We start from the raw sequence: 17,784 nt of genomic DNA on the forward strand, positions 1-17,784 counted from the left end.
CCCAACTGTCTCTTTTCATCAAGTGAGCCTCTTGAACAGGACTTTCTAACTTCTTATTCAGTGACTTCTCAAGCTCTCCATCCTCCTTAATTGCCCCAGCCTATTTTCCTCCCCCTCTGTCTTAACTAGGCTCTGGCATACTAACAAAATCCAAACTGACTTGACATTGAAACATGTCACTATGCACTGTTTAAATGTGATGCTTTCCGTTGTACATTTATTTGCTCTTTTAAGCCAGCCGGGTTGCAGAATGAAGATTAAAGCTGTGCGTAACAATAACCTTGAAAAGAAATCATGAGTCGCAGCCTAAATCACTCACAAGCACAAACACCAATGGCTGCTGCGAAAAATCGACGAATGTGGCTGAGGGAATGTGAGGATTTGGAAGCCCTTTGATCAGTAAATGTGCAGATAGTTGCACTACAAATTCAGTAAGCACAGCCTCTGAACCAATCATTTTGAAGAATTGACCCTGAGATGTTAGCCTGGAGATATGACGGGAGGCAGTGGGGTGGAAAAGCGAAATGCAGATGCTTTTCCATACAGCAAACTGTTCATTCGATATTCTGAATGAGTAGAAAATGATAAAATCCAATGAAAAGCTCTTTATCTTAACTCAAGCTCTGTCTGAAGACCACATCTAAAAGCACAAGTCTTTATACCCATTTCCAATGGCCAGTGTTGAAGGTGTCTAGGGACATTTGATTGAGAGAGGGGGCAGTTGGATATAGCCAAGAGACGATGAGGCTTTTTCCTTGTTTTCAAGGTTCCATTAGGCATAAACTTTTACCTTGGAAAAGAGAATTTGTGTCCCCAGAGAGTGGCCCCAAAGTGGATTCAACGTTGGTCTGCTATCTAGAAATGCAGTACCCCAGTTTTTGCAGCAGTGCTGGATTTGGTCTGAATTAGACCTGACACTGCCCCAACTCTGTCCGTCATCGTCGTTCCCCTTCTCATACTTCCCAATCACCAACCACTGTGACCCTGCCATGAGGTCTTTCAGATGGAGCTAGGGAAGTTTCACAACTGAACAGCTGAACATTGTGCAAGAAAAGTGGAAGTGCATCTGCTGAGCACGTGTCACTCGACATTGGAATGACAAGTTTAATATTGTGGAAAAGAATGGTCTTGAATTCACAATGGGTTGTTTTGTTTGGAGCCCTGTTCGGAGATGAGAGGTAGCTAGAATGCAGATAAGACCTGTCGTGTCTCGGTTAATCACACTTGATGGCTATATCATATGTAGTAAATGATTTCTCTGCACTCAGACTTTATTAACTACATTATGTGATAGGGTTTTACCTCGCCCTTTAGTCCTTGGGACAGTTTTTATGTTTACACTGAACACTGAGGCTTGAGGGCTCATTTATCAAACCTTGTGTAGAAGAAGTTCTAAATCACTGTATAAGAACCCATATGAACAAGAGAGTTGGTATTAAATGTGTACGGGGGCACGATGGCACAATAAACAATGATAAATCACGAATAGTCTACCTGAACAACCCTTTGGTCAAACAAGAACAATTCAGCAAAACTCTTACCCTTAACCATTAAAAAGCAAATTTCAATTTAGATCTGTTACAGAACAAAAACTCAAATTCTGCTGCATGAAAATCAAGAAATGCTTCATGCCCGTTCACCACGTTGAACTCCTTACTTCTCTCCTCGCTGCTTAATACATTGACAGTAAATGTTGACATTGGAGATGGGAAGTATCAATGACATCCATTTAAAAGGATTAGTATGCAAATGTCACAACCATTACAAACCCATTAATACACTGCTAAATGAACAGAAATACTGATGCTGGCTTTTTTATTTCAGAGGTTTCTAGTCTTTATATATAATATTATTTACAGAGACCCGACAATTCCACCATGAGCAAGCACTTAGCAACAGTGCCGAGGAAAAACTCACTTATTTATATTTAATAACCCCTTTCTAAAGGAGGTTTGTTCATTTGTATGGCCACACATTGTCAAGCACATGAAGAAATGGATACATCTGATAATATATCTAGAAATTAGCATGCATACGGTTTACACCCAAAACTAACTTTAGAATTGTTGAATTGTAGGAAGTAGAGAGTGAGTAAATAGAAGAGATTCTGACATTTAAATCTGACGGGGCAGTGTGGGAGGTACAGTTATGGCATGATGGCCACATGCCCGTAGAGGCACCAAACACACCACCCCAACCCTGAACTCCTAGCATGTTTTTAAGACGATATGGTTTTGGGAACGGTCTCTTCCAGACTCTTGTAGGACTAACAGGCATGCAGTGTCACGTCAGATCATCCTGACACAGACACACATTTCCTCTTTTTTTTTAAAGGATTTTCTCACTTCAGACAAGTGTAATGATTTCACGGTGCTTGTAAAGAGTTTAGAGTGTTTCAGACTCGGTGCCTGTCTGTGGAGGAGCAGAATGCTGCAAAGATCACTTTGTTTAAGCATTTGCATAGGACTAGTTTTACCTGGGAATGCATAATTTCATTGTGGATTGTGTTATTTTCTTTGTTTAGACACTAAAACTTTCTTTCGATTAGGGTTTTTCTGCAGTCTGCTGTCACTCAGCACAAAAACATTCAAACAGAACTTCCTCTAGTCTGTAATACTTTTGTCTGTTTTGCATACGACGGTCTCATAAGAGAGTGTTGTCTCATTTACTCCTGTAGCGTATGAAAAAGGGATAATACTAAGATTATTAACTGGCCTAATTGAAGTCTTTTTGCTTCACAGTTCATTGCTGAACGAAGGGCTGCAACTAATAATTCTTCTCATTATCGTTTGATCTGCCAGTTACTTTCTCAAACAGTCGAGAAATTGTTTGGTTTAGGAAATGTCAGATAAGAGTGGAAAGTGCCCATCACAATTTCCTGAAGGCCTAGTTAATGTCATCAGATGTCTTGTTTTGTCTGAGCAGCACTCCCAGGTCTTCACACCTCAAATGCTGGATGTGTCTGTTTTTCTTCGAAAATGACTTAAAACGATGAATCGGTTGTCAAAATAGTTGCAGAGTATTTGATTGATTAGTTTTAGCAGCACACGAGTTGAACAAGTTATTTTCCCATGTTACAGTTTCCAAAGAGGGAAAATGCTGGGCCTCAAACTGTGTTCTCTGCAGAGAGCTTAACCAATAGAGAGAGAAGTGAGTGTGGGTTAAGGTTTATTTCAAGTTCAAACTTTGTTGTCTTACACACAACGATTACAGTTAAGCAGTCACTGGCATTGAGATCCTTCCTCCAGTGCTCTGCAATTATGTATAAAAAAGATAATCATGGCAGTAAAATCTAAAGACATAAAGACATAAAATAGTGCAGAAGTTAAACACGGTTATAAAATATAATGTGCTATAATATAAGTTCTAAAATGGAATATAATATAATACTGTTGGCCTGTCAGGATACTCTCTGGTTCACCTGCAGAAGTGTCCTGGAGTCCATGTCAGGCCGTCTGAGTCGTTGTCTTGCTGTCTGTGGTGTTAGTGTGGTGAGTCCCGGTCAGGTCCTTTCATGTAGGGTTGCAAAGGTGTGGACAATTTTCTGTAAATTTCCAAAAACTTTCCATGGGCATGACAAGTTGGGGAATTTTGGAAATATTAAAAATCATAAACTTTCCATGGGAATCATGGAAATGTATGGGAATTAATGGAAATTTATGGGAATTTATGGGAATTAACTGGAAAATGGGGGTAATTTAGTAATTAGCGGTAAGCTAGCATCATGTTGCTAGCTATTGCTTATTCAGCATCTAACCTATCAGCTAGCTATCTACTGTATGAATACATTTTCATGTGCAAGTTAAACATTAATACCATACATAAAATGTTATTATATATTATATATGTGGTCTTAATTCACGGTTTATTCCCATAAATTACCGTTTATTCTCATGGAAAGTTTCAATATTTAAAAAATCCTGCACTTTTGCAACACAACACTTGCATGTCACTGATGGTGTACTGAAGAACCTGTAGCTGACCATAGTCTCATTGGGGTGATGATGATGGGGTGTGTCCTCCTCCTGGTCACTTCCTGTCTCATTATTGAAAAAAAAATGCTGCTGTTCAAGGTTTTAGGAAGAAACATGTTTTCCATATGGAATGATGGAATTTTAATACTTTTTCAAGCTTGTAACATGTAATGATTTGCTTCTTTTCTCTGTTTTACATCATTGATCAAACTGAATACCTTTTATTATATCTTGTTATATTGTGATGTCAGCGTCATACATCTCATCTGCCCCTCTGTTTCAGAACCTCCTGATACCTATTATTCACATATATAATGTGTACTTTATATAACTTTTCATATTCCAAGAAGATAAGTAGTATATTGGTATTGATATAGAACAAGAAATATTCCATGTTTGTCGTAATGACATGAAAATATCTCGTTATAACAACTTGTAACGCGTGGAAGCAAAATGCTTCTACGCTTTCACTATTTTCTGACATTAAAAAATCATTTCATATAATCCTTAAAACAATTAGCAGATCAGACATTTCAGTAGTCAGTAGAGATTATTTTTAGTTAACACATGTACCTCTATGGAGAGTGTCTGTTCTGAAACACATTAGAGGGAATAGATGTGTGAAATGTGTTTCTTTCCCTCTCAGCTTCCATGGCTACTCGGCTTGAATGAGTTGCCATGGGGCGGCTTGTTGACTGTGCTACCTGCAGGGTCAACGCTCAGTCCAAACACTTTCATGCTTTCAAATGCACTTTATGAAAAAGTGGGGAGTCCTCCTGCTGCGCTGACCCGATCTGATCTCTCTTCTTAACCCAACAGGAAGAGTACCCAGTCAGAGGGGAAATAGTGCTCTCATCCAATGACCTCCAGCTGGTGCTACAAGTGGAACGTAATCAGTGAGTATTCTTCCTTTCCTACCATCTGTACTGCCTCGACACCTTTAATAACCTCCTCTGTCTTCCACCAGAGAGAGAGGAATTAATTGGGGAGACAGAGAATGTCGAGTGAAGTGATAATGGAAGGAGATATCAAAAAGCTCCACCCATGTCTTTCCTCTGCGCCGTCTCTTGACTTTTTGGTCAGTCTGTGCTTTAGCGCAGAAGCTCAAGGTTACTAAATGTTTCCACATCTTGAAAGCTTATTAAAGATTGAATGGATGGCCTCAGGATATGGACGTGCTTGCACTAATGGCAGGTGGTAGCTCAATAACCCTGAAGCTACAAGTCTGAGCTCTTATCTTAAAAAGAATATGCTGAGGACAGTTGAAATTTGGTGAGGTCGGTTGTCAGTGCAGAAAGCTCTGAATCACTGATGCCAAAAAAGATGGCTAATGTTCTATCAGACACATTATTTCATTTGACCATGAAAGGGAAGTCAATGGCATTTGAAGCTTTTCATGTTTACCTTCAGAGATATGTGCTCTATAGGAAACATGCTCTTGAATCATAGCTGCTGATTGTATCGTAAGGTGGAGGTGACACACCTTCAAAGAGGAGCCAGGCTGATCAGAATGAGCGCCGAGTCCCGTGAAGGGCATGTGGAACAGGGTTCAAGGCCAGCAGAGGTTGTGATGTTCCTGTGATAACATCAAGGCGAGGCCTGTGCAGTGCGTGCACATTAGCCAGAGACGTGCCGGGACTCCCAAGGCGGACCACTTAACATGCTTGTAAAGGCTTGAGGAGGAGAGAACATGTGTGAACACCTCCCCTCTGTTCAGCCCTAACCTAACTAATAGATCCTCATTAGACTGCAGGCATGAGGGTTTCATTTACAGTAGGAGCCATAGTTCTAACAATTAAGTGTAGAATTGGATATGTTAAGTAAAAAGTGGAGTATCTAATCAAAATTGACACCTTCTTATAATACGTAATAAGCTGAGATAACAAATTAGAATACTCATTTGTTAAAATGGGAAAGCTGTTGTGTTTATGTTCCTCACTGTAACTCAAGAGAGATGTAACATTAGAGCTGCACGTGTGTTTTAGCTGTTCTTGGTGTTGTTGTTGAGGTAAATCTAAAACAAAACCCTGATGATGTCTTAAAGACTACAAATTTATGAGCATGTACAAGGCAGGAAGGATCTATCAAAAGACTTCATCATGTTGCATTATGGGAAGTGTAGGATCCAGTGTTTCTGGAGTTTGGCCCATATTAGTGACTAAAAATCAGGATATTATGGTGCTAAAACAATCCTGTCTCATGCAAGTCATTCTAACAAATGTAGGGACAAGGCGACATGCTGGAATAAATAGAATAATAAATACAGTGGTTCCGTGTCATACTGTATGTAAATGAAGCTGATAACTGTAGAACATCCATCACTAATATGTTGTCAGGAGTAGTTGTGCCTTGCTGTGGCTCTTTGAATGTGTAACATGGAAGCGTGATATACAATACATCCACCGAAGGAGGAAAAAACCCCAAAAGTCTGAATCTGAAATACAAAACCAACTACAGGTTTATTAATTCACATAAAAAGAGATTTATTATCCATTTCACCAACAAGCACCACACACACATCAACAGATCTGTTTAAATGATTTATGAACAGAATGAGAAGAGTGTGAGTGAAGCGTGAACTCTTGTACTTCCACAGTCTGTTGCTGCGTTGTGAGGAAGCTTTAGCTGTGAATTCACTGTAGCACCCGGGCACGACGGACCCCCTCAGGACCCCGCAGAGAGTATAAAAGACAGGAGAAAGAATAGGGGTGGGGGGGGGGGAGGGGTGCAGAATACGAGAGTGAAAGAGGAGGAGAGGGTGAGGAGGGTATTTATAGGTGTGTTAGAAGTGACACGTTGAGGTTGAGGTGCTCCTGAAATGACTTCAGATTTTTCATTTCATAATTCTTCAGTTGATTGATTGTTTTGAAATGTTTCTCAACCACAGTCATGTTTGACAGTTAACTCTGTCTGTATATATGTTTCTGCAACCACTACTATCAGTGAAGATCCTGTTCTAATAGAAACATTATGTCTTTAAATCATTTCATGCTTTAGAGTCAGTGCACATCTATACTGTTTTCCATCAGCCTTGAACCTACATAGAAACATGCTCCTTTTACATGATGTAATTATGCATTACAACAAACATCTCACCAAGTAATTTAAATAGTTTCTTTTATTCAATGTTACAAGACCAGATATTTACATGTGTTTGCAATGCAAAGGTTTGAATAATTGTGGGTGTGATATTCTGGTATATAAATATATAAAACATCATGTCAGAGGAACAGGAGAACGTTGCAGTGATATAATATACCATCCTATCCCTATAGTTTCCTCAAGATCTCAAATTAATTATGTTGTTATCTCGGGTAATCAAAGTTTGGTTATCATGAGACCATGAAGAAATCATCCTGTTATCTGAGGATAACAACCTTTGTTATTTCAAGATAATTACATAAATAACTTGGGATTTCCAGAAAACAGAGGAAATAAAATGCATACTTGTGTGACTGCTTAGGGCTTCCATAGAAACAGTTGAAACCAGTCGAGATGATCTCACAGCAATAAAAAAGTCTTTTTTCCTGTCTTGAGAAAATACTTTTTAACACTGCGTAAAAGACAAACGTGAGCTAACCAAAGTGTTTCCTGTTTGTGTATTGTTTGTAATAAAAAAAATCTATTCAAATACATAATACAAAAAATAACAGATGTGCAGGTGTGAGCCTAAATCTAGCACACGAAGCAGTTTGCCAGCTGAAGAGGCAGGAAACACACAATCAGTGATGAATGTGTGTGTTATTCTACACATTCAAAGAGCAGTGTATTCCGCACAGCTGTCTGCTGCACAATGTGTGCAATTAAAGCAGCCACGTGTGTGTTGTGTTCAAATGTCAACTGCGGCTTTGTCATGTTGATTGTCGGCTTGTTGGAGGAAACATGTTGAGCTTTGCGCTGCAGGTGTGTGAGTGGAGAAGGGATGAGCGCGCGCGAGTGGCACACGGAGGATTTTAGCATTCACGCGCTGGATGCATAGGAGTTCAGTTGCTTGGAAACAGATTGATGACTTGGAGTGAGAGGAGGCAAATGGAAGGAAGTGACACAGACAGTTAGGCAGGGCCGACAGAAGCGGCAGCAGCCCTGAGACAATGGTGGCATACATGAAGCAGACAGGCAGTGACGAATGAGGCGGAGAGGAGACGGGGACATACACAGGGTCGACTGGTGAGAGTACACTGGGTCTGATCCGGGGAGCCACAGTGTGTGACGCAGGACAGCGAGCTGCCAGAGTTATTTTAAACCACCAGTCGAGTCCCAGCGAAGCGCTCAAGTTTGGTCCAGACCCGCGAATGTAGGTCAGAGAAGGAGGGATGCAGTCACTCAGTTAATGGAGGAGTCACTGGGAATGTTACTGGAAACTGAGTTTATTTTATCTGCTGGGCCTCTTCCACTGGGACACGACTGGAACATGCCCAAATCATGACTTTATACAGTATGTTCACATAAAGCAAGATGTATATTAAACAAAGGAAACGGTAAAAGTGTGTTATGAGGGATAAAAAACGTGTTTTTCTTCATGACCACAAACCGCGTCATTAAAAAACCACATCGTATAATCATAAACATATCGAGTTCTCAGAATGTTATAATATAAATATCTTATTTTCATGACGAAGCACTGTTATATATATATATGATATAATGAAACAAGAACCTGTTGTGTGTGCGTGTGCCATTCTTACAATAAGAAACATATCTCATTGTATTAAAAGAAGCACAGCATTATCACAACAATGCAAAATGATATTTTATCAAATGAAAAATGTTCTTTGTTATCAAATCAAAGAAACCCATTGTCAGAGGAAAATCATATTAAATATGATGTGAGAATTATCTTGTTATCATCACAAAGTACATTGTTATGAGTGGAATAATATTTTTCATATTGATCAGCAGTATCTAGTAATTTGTGGGGGAAAAGTCAATATGAGAGAAAAAGACATCGTAACAATAAAAGCGTGTGTGTGTGTGTGTCATTATAAAAGTGTGATTATGAAAAAATCTGTACTATTTTTATGTGATACAATAATAATAAAATAACAATAGCAATAGTAATATTATAATGAAAACAGACAGAAATTAATTGTATTCTATAACAGAAGAGTCATGAAATCTGAATAGTGTCTTTATATTTGAAGTAGTGATGGGAATTTCAGTTCTTTTCAGGGAGTCGGCTCTTTCGACACCCAAACGCCTCTTCATGTTACCACTTCTAACTTTTATAATTCAGCACCTTTAGCGCTGTTTTGACTTATGATTTGTATGTGTATATCACTTAAATGATTCAGTACATTCTTTGTACCTTCACCCAAAAGTAAAATCTAATATCAATAAATTGCTGTAGCCAATTGTTTTCATTGCGTTTACAGAGTGTCTGTGAACCGCACTCCTATTCCTCCTTTTCAGTGCACCCGTCTATGAGCACTGCTATGCTGGACCCCCACCCCTCCATGCTTGGTGGTATGATCCTCGTCTATCCTCATGTAATCGGTTGCACAGCATGCAAAAAACTGGAGCCGGCTCCCATCGTTCAGTTAAAAGAGCCGGCTCTTTGAACCAGCTCGTTTGCCACCGGCACATCACTAATTTGAAGATAAATATGTGTCTTTATTTTGATCTCCTTATATTAACAAACCAGCTTACCAAAGAGTTATGGAGATATGTTAAAATATTCTTTAAAACAACTAAACAAGTTGATATAAATCAGAGTGAAAACATAAGAACATTTCCTTGTAAGGAAAAAAACTGCTGTCAGACTTGATCTTGACCACAGATGATCTGGTTATTAGTCATAATGAGAGAAGTGCCTTTATCACAACCACACTGTATCAGTCAGACTGAAGCGTCCTGTTATCACAAAATGTCCTTGTTACAAAGATGAAACATGTTCTGATAAAATGATCTTATCATGTTTAATGATGTCGCTGTAAGGGTAAAACATGTCTTGTTATTAAAGTAGCACATTCTCATAAATATCATAATGAGTCATGCGCCTCTCCTCATGGTGAAAGTGTTTCTCATTATACAATGAAGTTCATTTTGAACTGACTGTATATTAATTAGTGATAACATTAGAGTAACGTTTGCTGATGAAGCTTCTCTTAGGGCGGCTGTGGCTCGGAGGCAGAGCCTCCAGTCTGCATGTCGAAGTGTCCTTGGGCAAGATACTGAACCCCAAACTGTGCCATCGGTGTTTGAATGGTTAGCTCCTCAAACTGAGTCAGCACCTTGCATGGCAGCTAATGCCATCAGTGTATGAATGGCTGTGAATGGGTGAATGAGATACGTACTGTAAAGCATTTTGAGTGGTCGGAAGACTAGAAAGGAGCTATATAAGTACAGTCCATTTACCATTTACCATCTTGTCATCATCTTTTGTTCTTGTCTCTAACCTTCAGCCGTCAGCGTGTTCTACTGTCCATCCTCCTCACGTTCTCCTCTTCAGCCGGGGAACGTTCAGGTGAATCCCACATCTGAGAGGTGCTAAATCAGAGCGATGGGCTCTCTTTGCCGAGTGTGACTCATTCACTTCAAGTAGTTTAAACAGACATGAGGGAGGAGGAGCGGAGAGGGGATGGAATGAGAATGAGCTGGGAATGTGCTGGGAGGGGACTGACCTACACACACCTCCTGAGAATAGACCGAGAGTGGGGAAGCGTGTGTGTGTGTGGTGGGTCTGGAATGCCAACTGACGCAATGCTGGACATGCCTGTGCTGGCTGAAGTACCCAGAACAGACAGATGACATGCGATGTGCTGGCAGTTGGTCTGTGAATCATGTTCGGCTCTACTTGACGCTGGTTCACACTGATGTCATGATACACAGACACAGTCACAAAGATGAACTGTGTCCATGTTCTCTCATGTTCTTCACATACATACACTGAGCGTGAAGACGGGAAAATCAATTATTGTAGTAACTTCTAACAGCAACTGAATGGGTCAACGTGTGCGACAGCATGCTTAATATTTGAGTGTTGAGAACCTCAAAGAAAAAGAAAATTCTTCAGTCTTCAGAAACATTCAAGGTCATGAAACATTCGGACCTTTGCAGCTAAGGGGAATTTTGAACATACAGCTCCTCGACAAGTGGTCAGCTGACGACTGGAAGCTTGAAAACAGTTCGACCTTTGGACCTCATGGTTTGTTGCCGTCTCCAAGGTGAAGAATGAATTTGGAATCTCTAGTGAGGGTTAGGTTTAGCTTTCCATGTGACAGAACTCTGGAATGAAGGCACACCTCAGCGCCATATCATGGTTTCCATCAGTGACTGGAGCTGAATGTAGTGATGTGATGTGTCACATGATAACGTGGTCGTATGTGGGAGGAAACCACCTTCCAGGTGCAGAGATGCGGTTAACAACTCAACTTTCTTGTGTACAAAAACAAACACAAATGTACAAAATTTCTCTCCATCCAAAGAGACAATAATGCTGTAATGGACAGCTTGAATGCTCTGTGTGTGCTGCAAAGTAAAATGAATTTGATAAGATAATTGTTATTACACGTCCATCTCTCTGTGAGAATATGAAGGCTCGGGGAGCACGGTTTAGTTCTCCTGTTTGGACTAACTGATGGAATTTAATGTTAATTGACAACAGCTGTAGACAGCTGGACATTTCATCTTTCGGTTGCACATTCTGGATCAAAACCCTGACACACATTCTCCCATCAGTAATTATTTCATGGCAAGCGGTGAATTGAAGAAAGCCAATTTCCTCATCCAGTGTACGAGGTAATCTCACAGCGGCAAAACTAATTCTTAGAAAGGGAAAGTGACACTGCCTTCTATGAAAAAATATATCAGGAAAAAAAATTAAACTGGTACAGTTTAATTTAATAAATCAAGACAAGCTTCTTTATGTTAGAGAGCAAAAAACTTTACTGTGTTTGTGCATGTGTGTGCGCGTGTTTGTGTTTGTGCGTGCGCACGTAGATTATTAAAGAAAAGCCAATAGTAATCATCATATATTAAATATTAATAGCATCAAAACAATTGACCATATTACTCAGTTAGTTTGCACTGGCTACTGCTGGCAGTTATCTCCTCACACAGCTTAGGATGTCTTAAAGACCATGTTTAATTGTAATTGCAAATTTCCTGTTGAGGGTTACTAGATGAAGTGTAAGCTCTCTTTATGTTAATGAAAGCCTTGATTACACTGCCTCCCTGGGATGATATGTAATGAAATGGGCACTACATGCCATCCATTGTACATAATGATGAGGCGGACCCCTCGCAAATGTGTCTCGTTGAGCTAAATGCATTGCTGAACGGCGGGTGGCAGACCTGACAAGGTGTTAATTAGGACTGGAGTCCTCTGAGAGTCTGACTTCACCAAGACGAGTTTAGAAGGAACAGCACTTTTTAAGCACTCTCCTGACAACAGTGCTTTATTTATCCCAGCTCCTTCGATTTTCCTCAGGAGATAGTTTGTTTGAACTTGGCTGCAGCCCCACAGTGTCTCCACTTTAATAGTGATTAAAATCAATAATGAGCTTTGTTCTGTTAATCTGCTTTAATCCAGCTCGGGATGTCATTTTAGACGATGACTGGCAGCTCCGAGCCAGCTGCACCCGCTTCCTTTTTTTTTCTCCCTGTTGTTTCTGCAAAAGGAAAATCCCAAGAAAAGCTCACCGATTTGGAGCCACTTCAGCTGGCAGGATGAAGGGATGAAGGGAGCGAGAGGAGAAGAGGAGGCTGACGTTTGAGTCAGTACCAGGAAATGAATCGTCCTTCAAAGGCTCTATGGAGTGTGGGAATGACAGAGAGTGCAGAGAGCTAAAGAAGCTCACAGGAAACAAAATAAAGCTTCGGTGAAAGTTAGTCGTGGAGGTCAGGGAGGGTGAGGATCTGCAAGAGGGGAAGTAGATGTAAAAACAGAGAACAGGTGGTGGTGTTCGGGCCTGCCAGACCTGTATACCCTGCAGACTCTGTAGTGTTTCCTGTTTGGCATGTGCTAAGGAAGTCGTGTTAGAGCAGCTGCGGAGCCTTGAAACTGTATATATTTACTTCTGCACAAATGCACACACTGACATCAGATGTGTGTGCACACAGTACAGTCCTGTTCACCATTGTGTTTGTATCCCTAAAGACAGCGTAGCATCATCTGTCAAAGTGCGACCTTCTGAAAGTGAATGTCTGAGACAGACCGCGACCACGGCTCAGTCCTGCAGGGCTTTGTTGCCATCTCTCATTTCACTTCATGCCTAAAGTCCAGGATGACTGATGGCCGGCACAAATCACTCTTCACACACCTTTTCAACATCCTCAGACAGCAAAATCATACACTGTAATACATCTATTCACAGCCCGAAGGTCCTCCAAACAGCTAAAATATTAATTCAGAACAAATTATTTTAGTCTCTCTGTGAGTTTTTATGTATTTATTCCATTCACTTGGTGGATATTTAACATGCTAATACACACAGCTTCTTAGGCTAATTGTTGCCATGGAAATGACCTTGAATGTTAATTTGAACTGGGACTATAAAAGCAGAGCCACAGTCAATTGATGTCTCTTTCATTTAAAAATGTAGCTTTTCAGAATCGTCCCTGCATGGCATTTCCCAGATCCAATTTCTGCACAAGCCTTTCTTGTTATATTTGAAAAATCATGCAAAGATTTGAGCTGGCAGCCAGCTGACTTTCCTTTGAACTCCCTAAAGCCGGATCCTTCTCCGGATGATGTCACATTGGGTTTTGGCAAAAAATTGAGCCACGTTCAACAGATGTTGAAGAATCTGTCACTTGTGTTGCTCCTATCTTCATCAGAGCCTTTCTACTCTGATATCTTTTTTTCTAATTGTAATGAGAGTTGATGTGAATAAGTTAGTTTAGATGGCTTTGATCAAGACAAATATCCCACCACACAGTCACCCTGTAATGGTGTCACAATAGTTTTGTTTTGATTTTGCGTTCACACCAGGATAGTCTGGGGGAAAAAGCACCAGGAAGAAGAAAACCCGGTTCATTGATTGGCTTTCTGATCATTGGTTCGCTGGATAGTCAGTTTGCTTTCCCACTGTAAGAGAACAACACCAGGGTTTACTTGCAAGTGGACAGAGAACTATGTTTTCAGGCGGACCAGAGTTAATTTGTTTGGTCCTGGATTGCAAGACTCTACTTGGACTGCTGCAAACAAAACCCACTCAAATGTGAGTGGTCAATACTACTCAGACGACCAAAACCAAAAACCAAAATGCTTCTGGTACCAACATTTCATGGCAGGTATATGTTGCTTATCTTTGTTAAGAAGAATTTGAAAATGGGAATAACCGTTGTCAAAGGAGAATCCCAATGAAATGAGATGAGATCTAAATTAAGACTCCACAGTCTAACAATGACTGTAAGCGCTGAAAGAAAAGTTAAAATATAAAATCAAATTGTGGGTTAGAAGAATCATGACCCTAACCCTTGTTTTCTACAATGCTATATTTGTAGATTTCCAATTTTGTTAATTACTGCAGATGTGTCCCATGTGGCAACGTTAGAGCACTGTGTTCAACACTTTCTGTTAGAAAACCGTCAGTCCCAATGAGAACACAGTGACAGGTCAGGTCAGAGGTGAGAATCAACAACCGAGGGTAACATCATGAATGTCTTCCAGAAGACACTGTCAAAAAGAACATGCATTTTTTCTTATTTGAACTATTATCGTGTCTCACTCCCTCCACAACAGCAGGCATCTTACCCCACCATCCAGAACACGTAGAATCACTTTGTCTTTCAGACGTGGCTGGACATCAGGTCGTATGGACTCGTTCATTTCAGGTATACTGACTTCAGCCAGCGTCTCTGAATCTTTAACACGGACAGAAAAGTATGTTGAAATTTTAAATTGTCTTGTTATTTGAATACACATTTCTAACATTATAGCTAGTGTTGTTCAAGTGACAAATACTTTACAGTGTCAAGATGAACCATTGTGTCCTGGTGTTAGCACGCTGTGGTGCTCCGGAGAAGCAGAAGCATTCTCATAATCACTCGTGACCAACCTCTGCTGCACTTCACATATTTTACGCTCAATTCTTCATAAGGCCAAGTACTGGTTACTCCCTGATGAACACAATGTCTACAGAAATCTGAGAAACTTGCACTCTTCCTGTCTCACACAATAACTCTGAGAGTTCCAGGTTGCGATTGTAGGCAATATGGAAGTCTGTCATCAACATGACAAACGTTGTGTGTAGAAAGACACTAAAATTGTCTGCATCCACATTTGCACAAAGGGCTCCCAGAAGCCCCCTTTACACATTGTTGCATCCATTTAACCGCCACGCCATTCTGCATAAAAGGTACGAAGATGGAGTGGCATAGTTGTTCCACCTCGGGACACAAGATGAGCGGTAAACATGGAGTGTAACTTAGTCAGTGAATAAAGGATGCAGTTTCTCAAGACCAAAGTGAAGCTCCTGTGTGTCGTTTCGCTGACTGCTGCAATACCGTCACCATGACAATCAGCTCTGCCTGTGTCAAGGGGGTACTATCTGCTGTGGAAAATGGAGAAGACATACCAAAAGTGCCTCTTTAGCTTCTGAAACACTGGCATCGGATCTTAGATGACACACACAGGCAGCATTATGCTGCTGTTGTTTGTTTCAGTATAAAAAGCAAAGCAGGCGTAATGGCGGCCATTCGTTACAGCACTGTTGCAGGATTTTTCTCAGATATATTTTACTGGGACCAAACATATATTTGCCCTGAGCAATCACCAGCCCTTTTGTTTTCAACAGAAGCCATTAACCTTGACGCGGTGACAGGGACTCGGGTAGCTGACAGCACACTTCACAGATGGGTGACGGGCCATGAACAGGCATTGGGGCCAATTAGAGCCAACGTAACAAACGTGGTTCCCGGTTGTCCTAGTTAAACAACGAGTCCATGTTGTCAGGTTGAGGTTGAGCTGTGAAGTGTGCCTGTCAGGTCACCCCTCATGTTGTCTTCCCTCTCACCAATGTCCATCAGAAAACACAGAAGTGGTGTCTTCATAGTCGCCGTAGTCCAGATGTGTACGCTTTCGAGGAGTTGCTTGTCGTTAACAGTTCTGCTATGGCCAACTACAAGTGTATAGACTCTGAAGCTACTTCCCTTTAGTGCAAAACTATAAATATCGCTTAAGCTTTTGTGTTTCTGGCTGCCAACATCAGTCACCACATTCATCAGATCTGAGACCAAAAGGAACGACATGAAACAAGATTAAAGCTGCTTCGCTTCATTTTTTCTTGGTCTGTTTGGAGCAAGAAGAGAAAGTTTTCATCAGTTAGTCCTTAACTGAGTCTGTCTGCTGTTTTCTGCTGAGCAGGTCGTGTACAATGGCTTTATCAGAGCTGCTGCAGCTGCTGTTGATAAGGGCGCAGTGTAAAGGCTGTAAAACCAAAACGATGAGCTGAAAGACGCTAGAAAGCACCGCAGAGCTGAGAGGAGCTGCAGAGTTGGTGATAATCCTCTGTGTTTGTTCATATATTGAATAAGCAACTTTAATAAATATGAAGCACTGGTTCCATACAGTCTAAAGACAGAACAGCACACTGTTTGAGTAATCGCTTAGCTTCCCTCTCAGCCACTTGCCTCTTGTCTAGCAGTCATGCGTTTCATTGATTGAGTTAGGTTGTCTGCTGTAGTGTGTAATCGCGGCCCCTTGTCGGGCCCCAGATGCTAGTTCTGTTTTTCCAGATGTCTCTTAGAGGACCAGGGAGGGCCGCGTAATTACATTAACTGTAGCTCTGCCATTGATTTTTTTCCAGAGGCCATTAACTTAGCTTAACACTGTAATTACGATTAAAGTATTTATGCCCTCCGTACACATAGCGCACAATAAAAGGGCTAGCAGCCGTGTTTGGATGGAGCTTTGGGAAGCGGCACCTGAAACCAGGCTGCTATCATTTCTTTGTTGCCTTATCACCGCTCTTCTCCCCCTCAGCCCTTCCCACCGACATGATGAATGTCCCCTCTCAGCCCTCCGTGTTTCTGTCTTTGAGGCTCAGCACAATAAGCTCAATTCAGACATGCACAAATGTTCAATTAGCACTTTTTTTTTTTTTTTTTTTTTTTTTTTTTTTTTGCTTTTCTGTTTTGGCATTTCAGTCATTTTTCCTCCGCAGTGAATACATGCATACATTCCTTTCAGTCCCCTATAGAAAACACAATTTATGGTCGGCCCTAATTTAATTTATGTTGTGGTATGTATGTCGTGTGTTGCTATAATCCATTACGGTATGATTATGCAAGCAAAAGAGGTTGTTACAGGGACAGTTCTGAGCAGTTTTTCAGCTCAGTGGTTGCTGCAAAGAGGATAAGCAGCCGAGCTGTTCACCTCCCTCCCCATCGTGTCAGATGTTTATCAGCCCTCCAATGCTGCTGCTGTTGTGAACCCTCCCTGGTGCATATGGAGGGCAGGTAGTCATGATGGAGCATGTAGAAAGAAAGATAATTAACAACACATCTGAGGAGGTGTGTGCACACATTTCCTTTGTGTTTCTTCACGTCTTCGTCTGGCAGTAGGGCAATGGGTCACTTTCACTTTCTCCCCCTCTCTCACCCTCCCCTCCCTGTTTCATACTGATGTCTCTCTGCCAACTCTTGGCAGCAGTTCATTTGTAGACATAGCTAACAGCTAGCCGGGCTCTCAGGCCTGTTGTGTTGTTTCAGCTGGCCAATAAATACTCTGTTTCTACAGCACAGCTCAAAGATATTAAGGCGTGAAGCAGTGGACGGTGTCAAAGTCCGGGTTTGGACTGCAAATGAGCACATTATTGGTGATTGTCCTTAGTTCAACCTTAGATTGAATGAACAGAATGAAACCAGC

General features: G+C 41.0%; 1 protein-coding gene across 1 annotated transcript in view; it reads left to right on the forward strand.

The window, feature by feature from the left end:
* adam19a (ADAM metallopeptidase domain 19a) overlaps nucleotides 1-17,784 on the forward strand; it is a 191,412-nt gene that overhangs the window by 74,998 nt on the left and 98,630 nt on the right. The window contains exon 3 of the mRNA XM_019255667.2: nucleotides 4,794-4,870. Within this exon, the coding sequence (XP_019111212.2) occupies nucleotides 4,794-4,870 (77 nt within the window). The remainder of the gene's footprint in view (nucleotides 1-4,793; nucleotides 4,871-17,784) is intronic.

Source organism: Larimichthys crocea, chromosome XIV (genome assembly GCF_000972845.2).
Source record: "Larimichthys crocea isolate SSNF chromosome XIV, L_crocea_2.0, whole genome shotgun sequence".
Taxonomy (NCBI): domain Eukaryota; kingdom Metazoa; phylum Chordata; class Actinopteri; family Sciaenidae; genus Larimichthys; species Larimichthys crocea.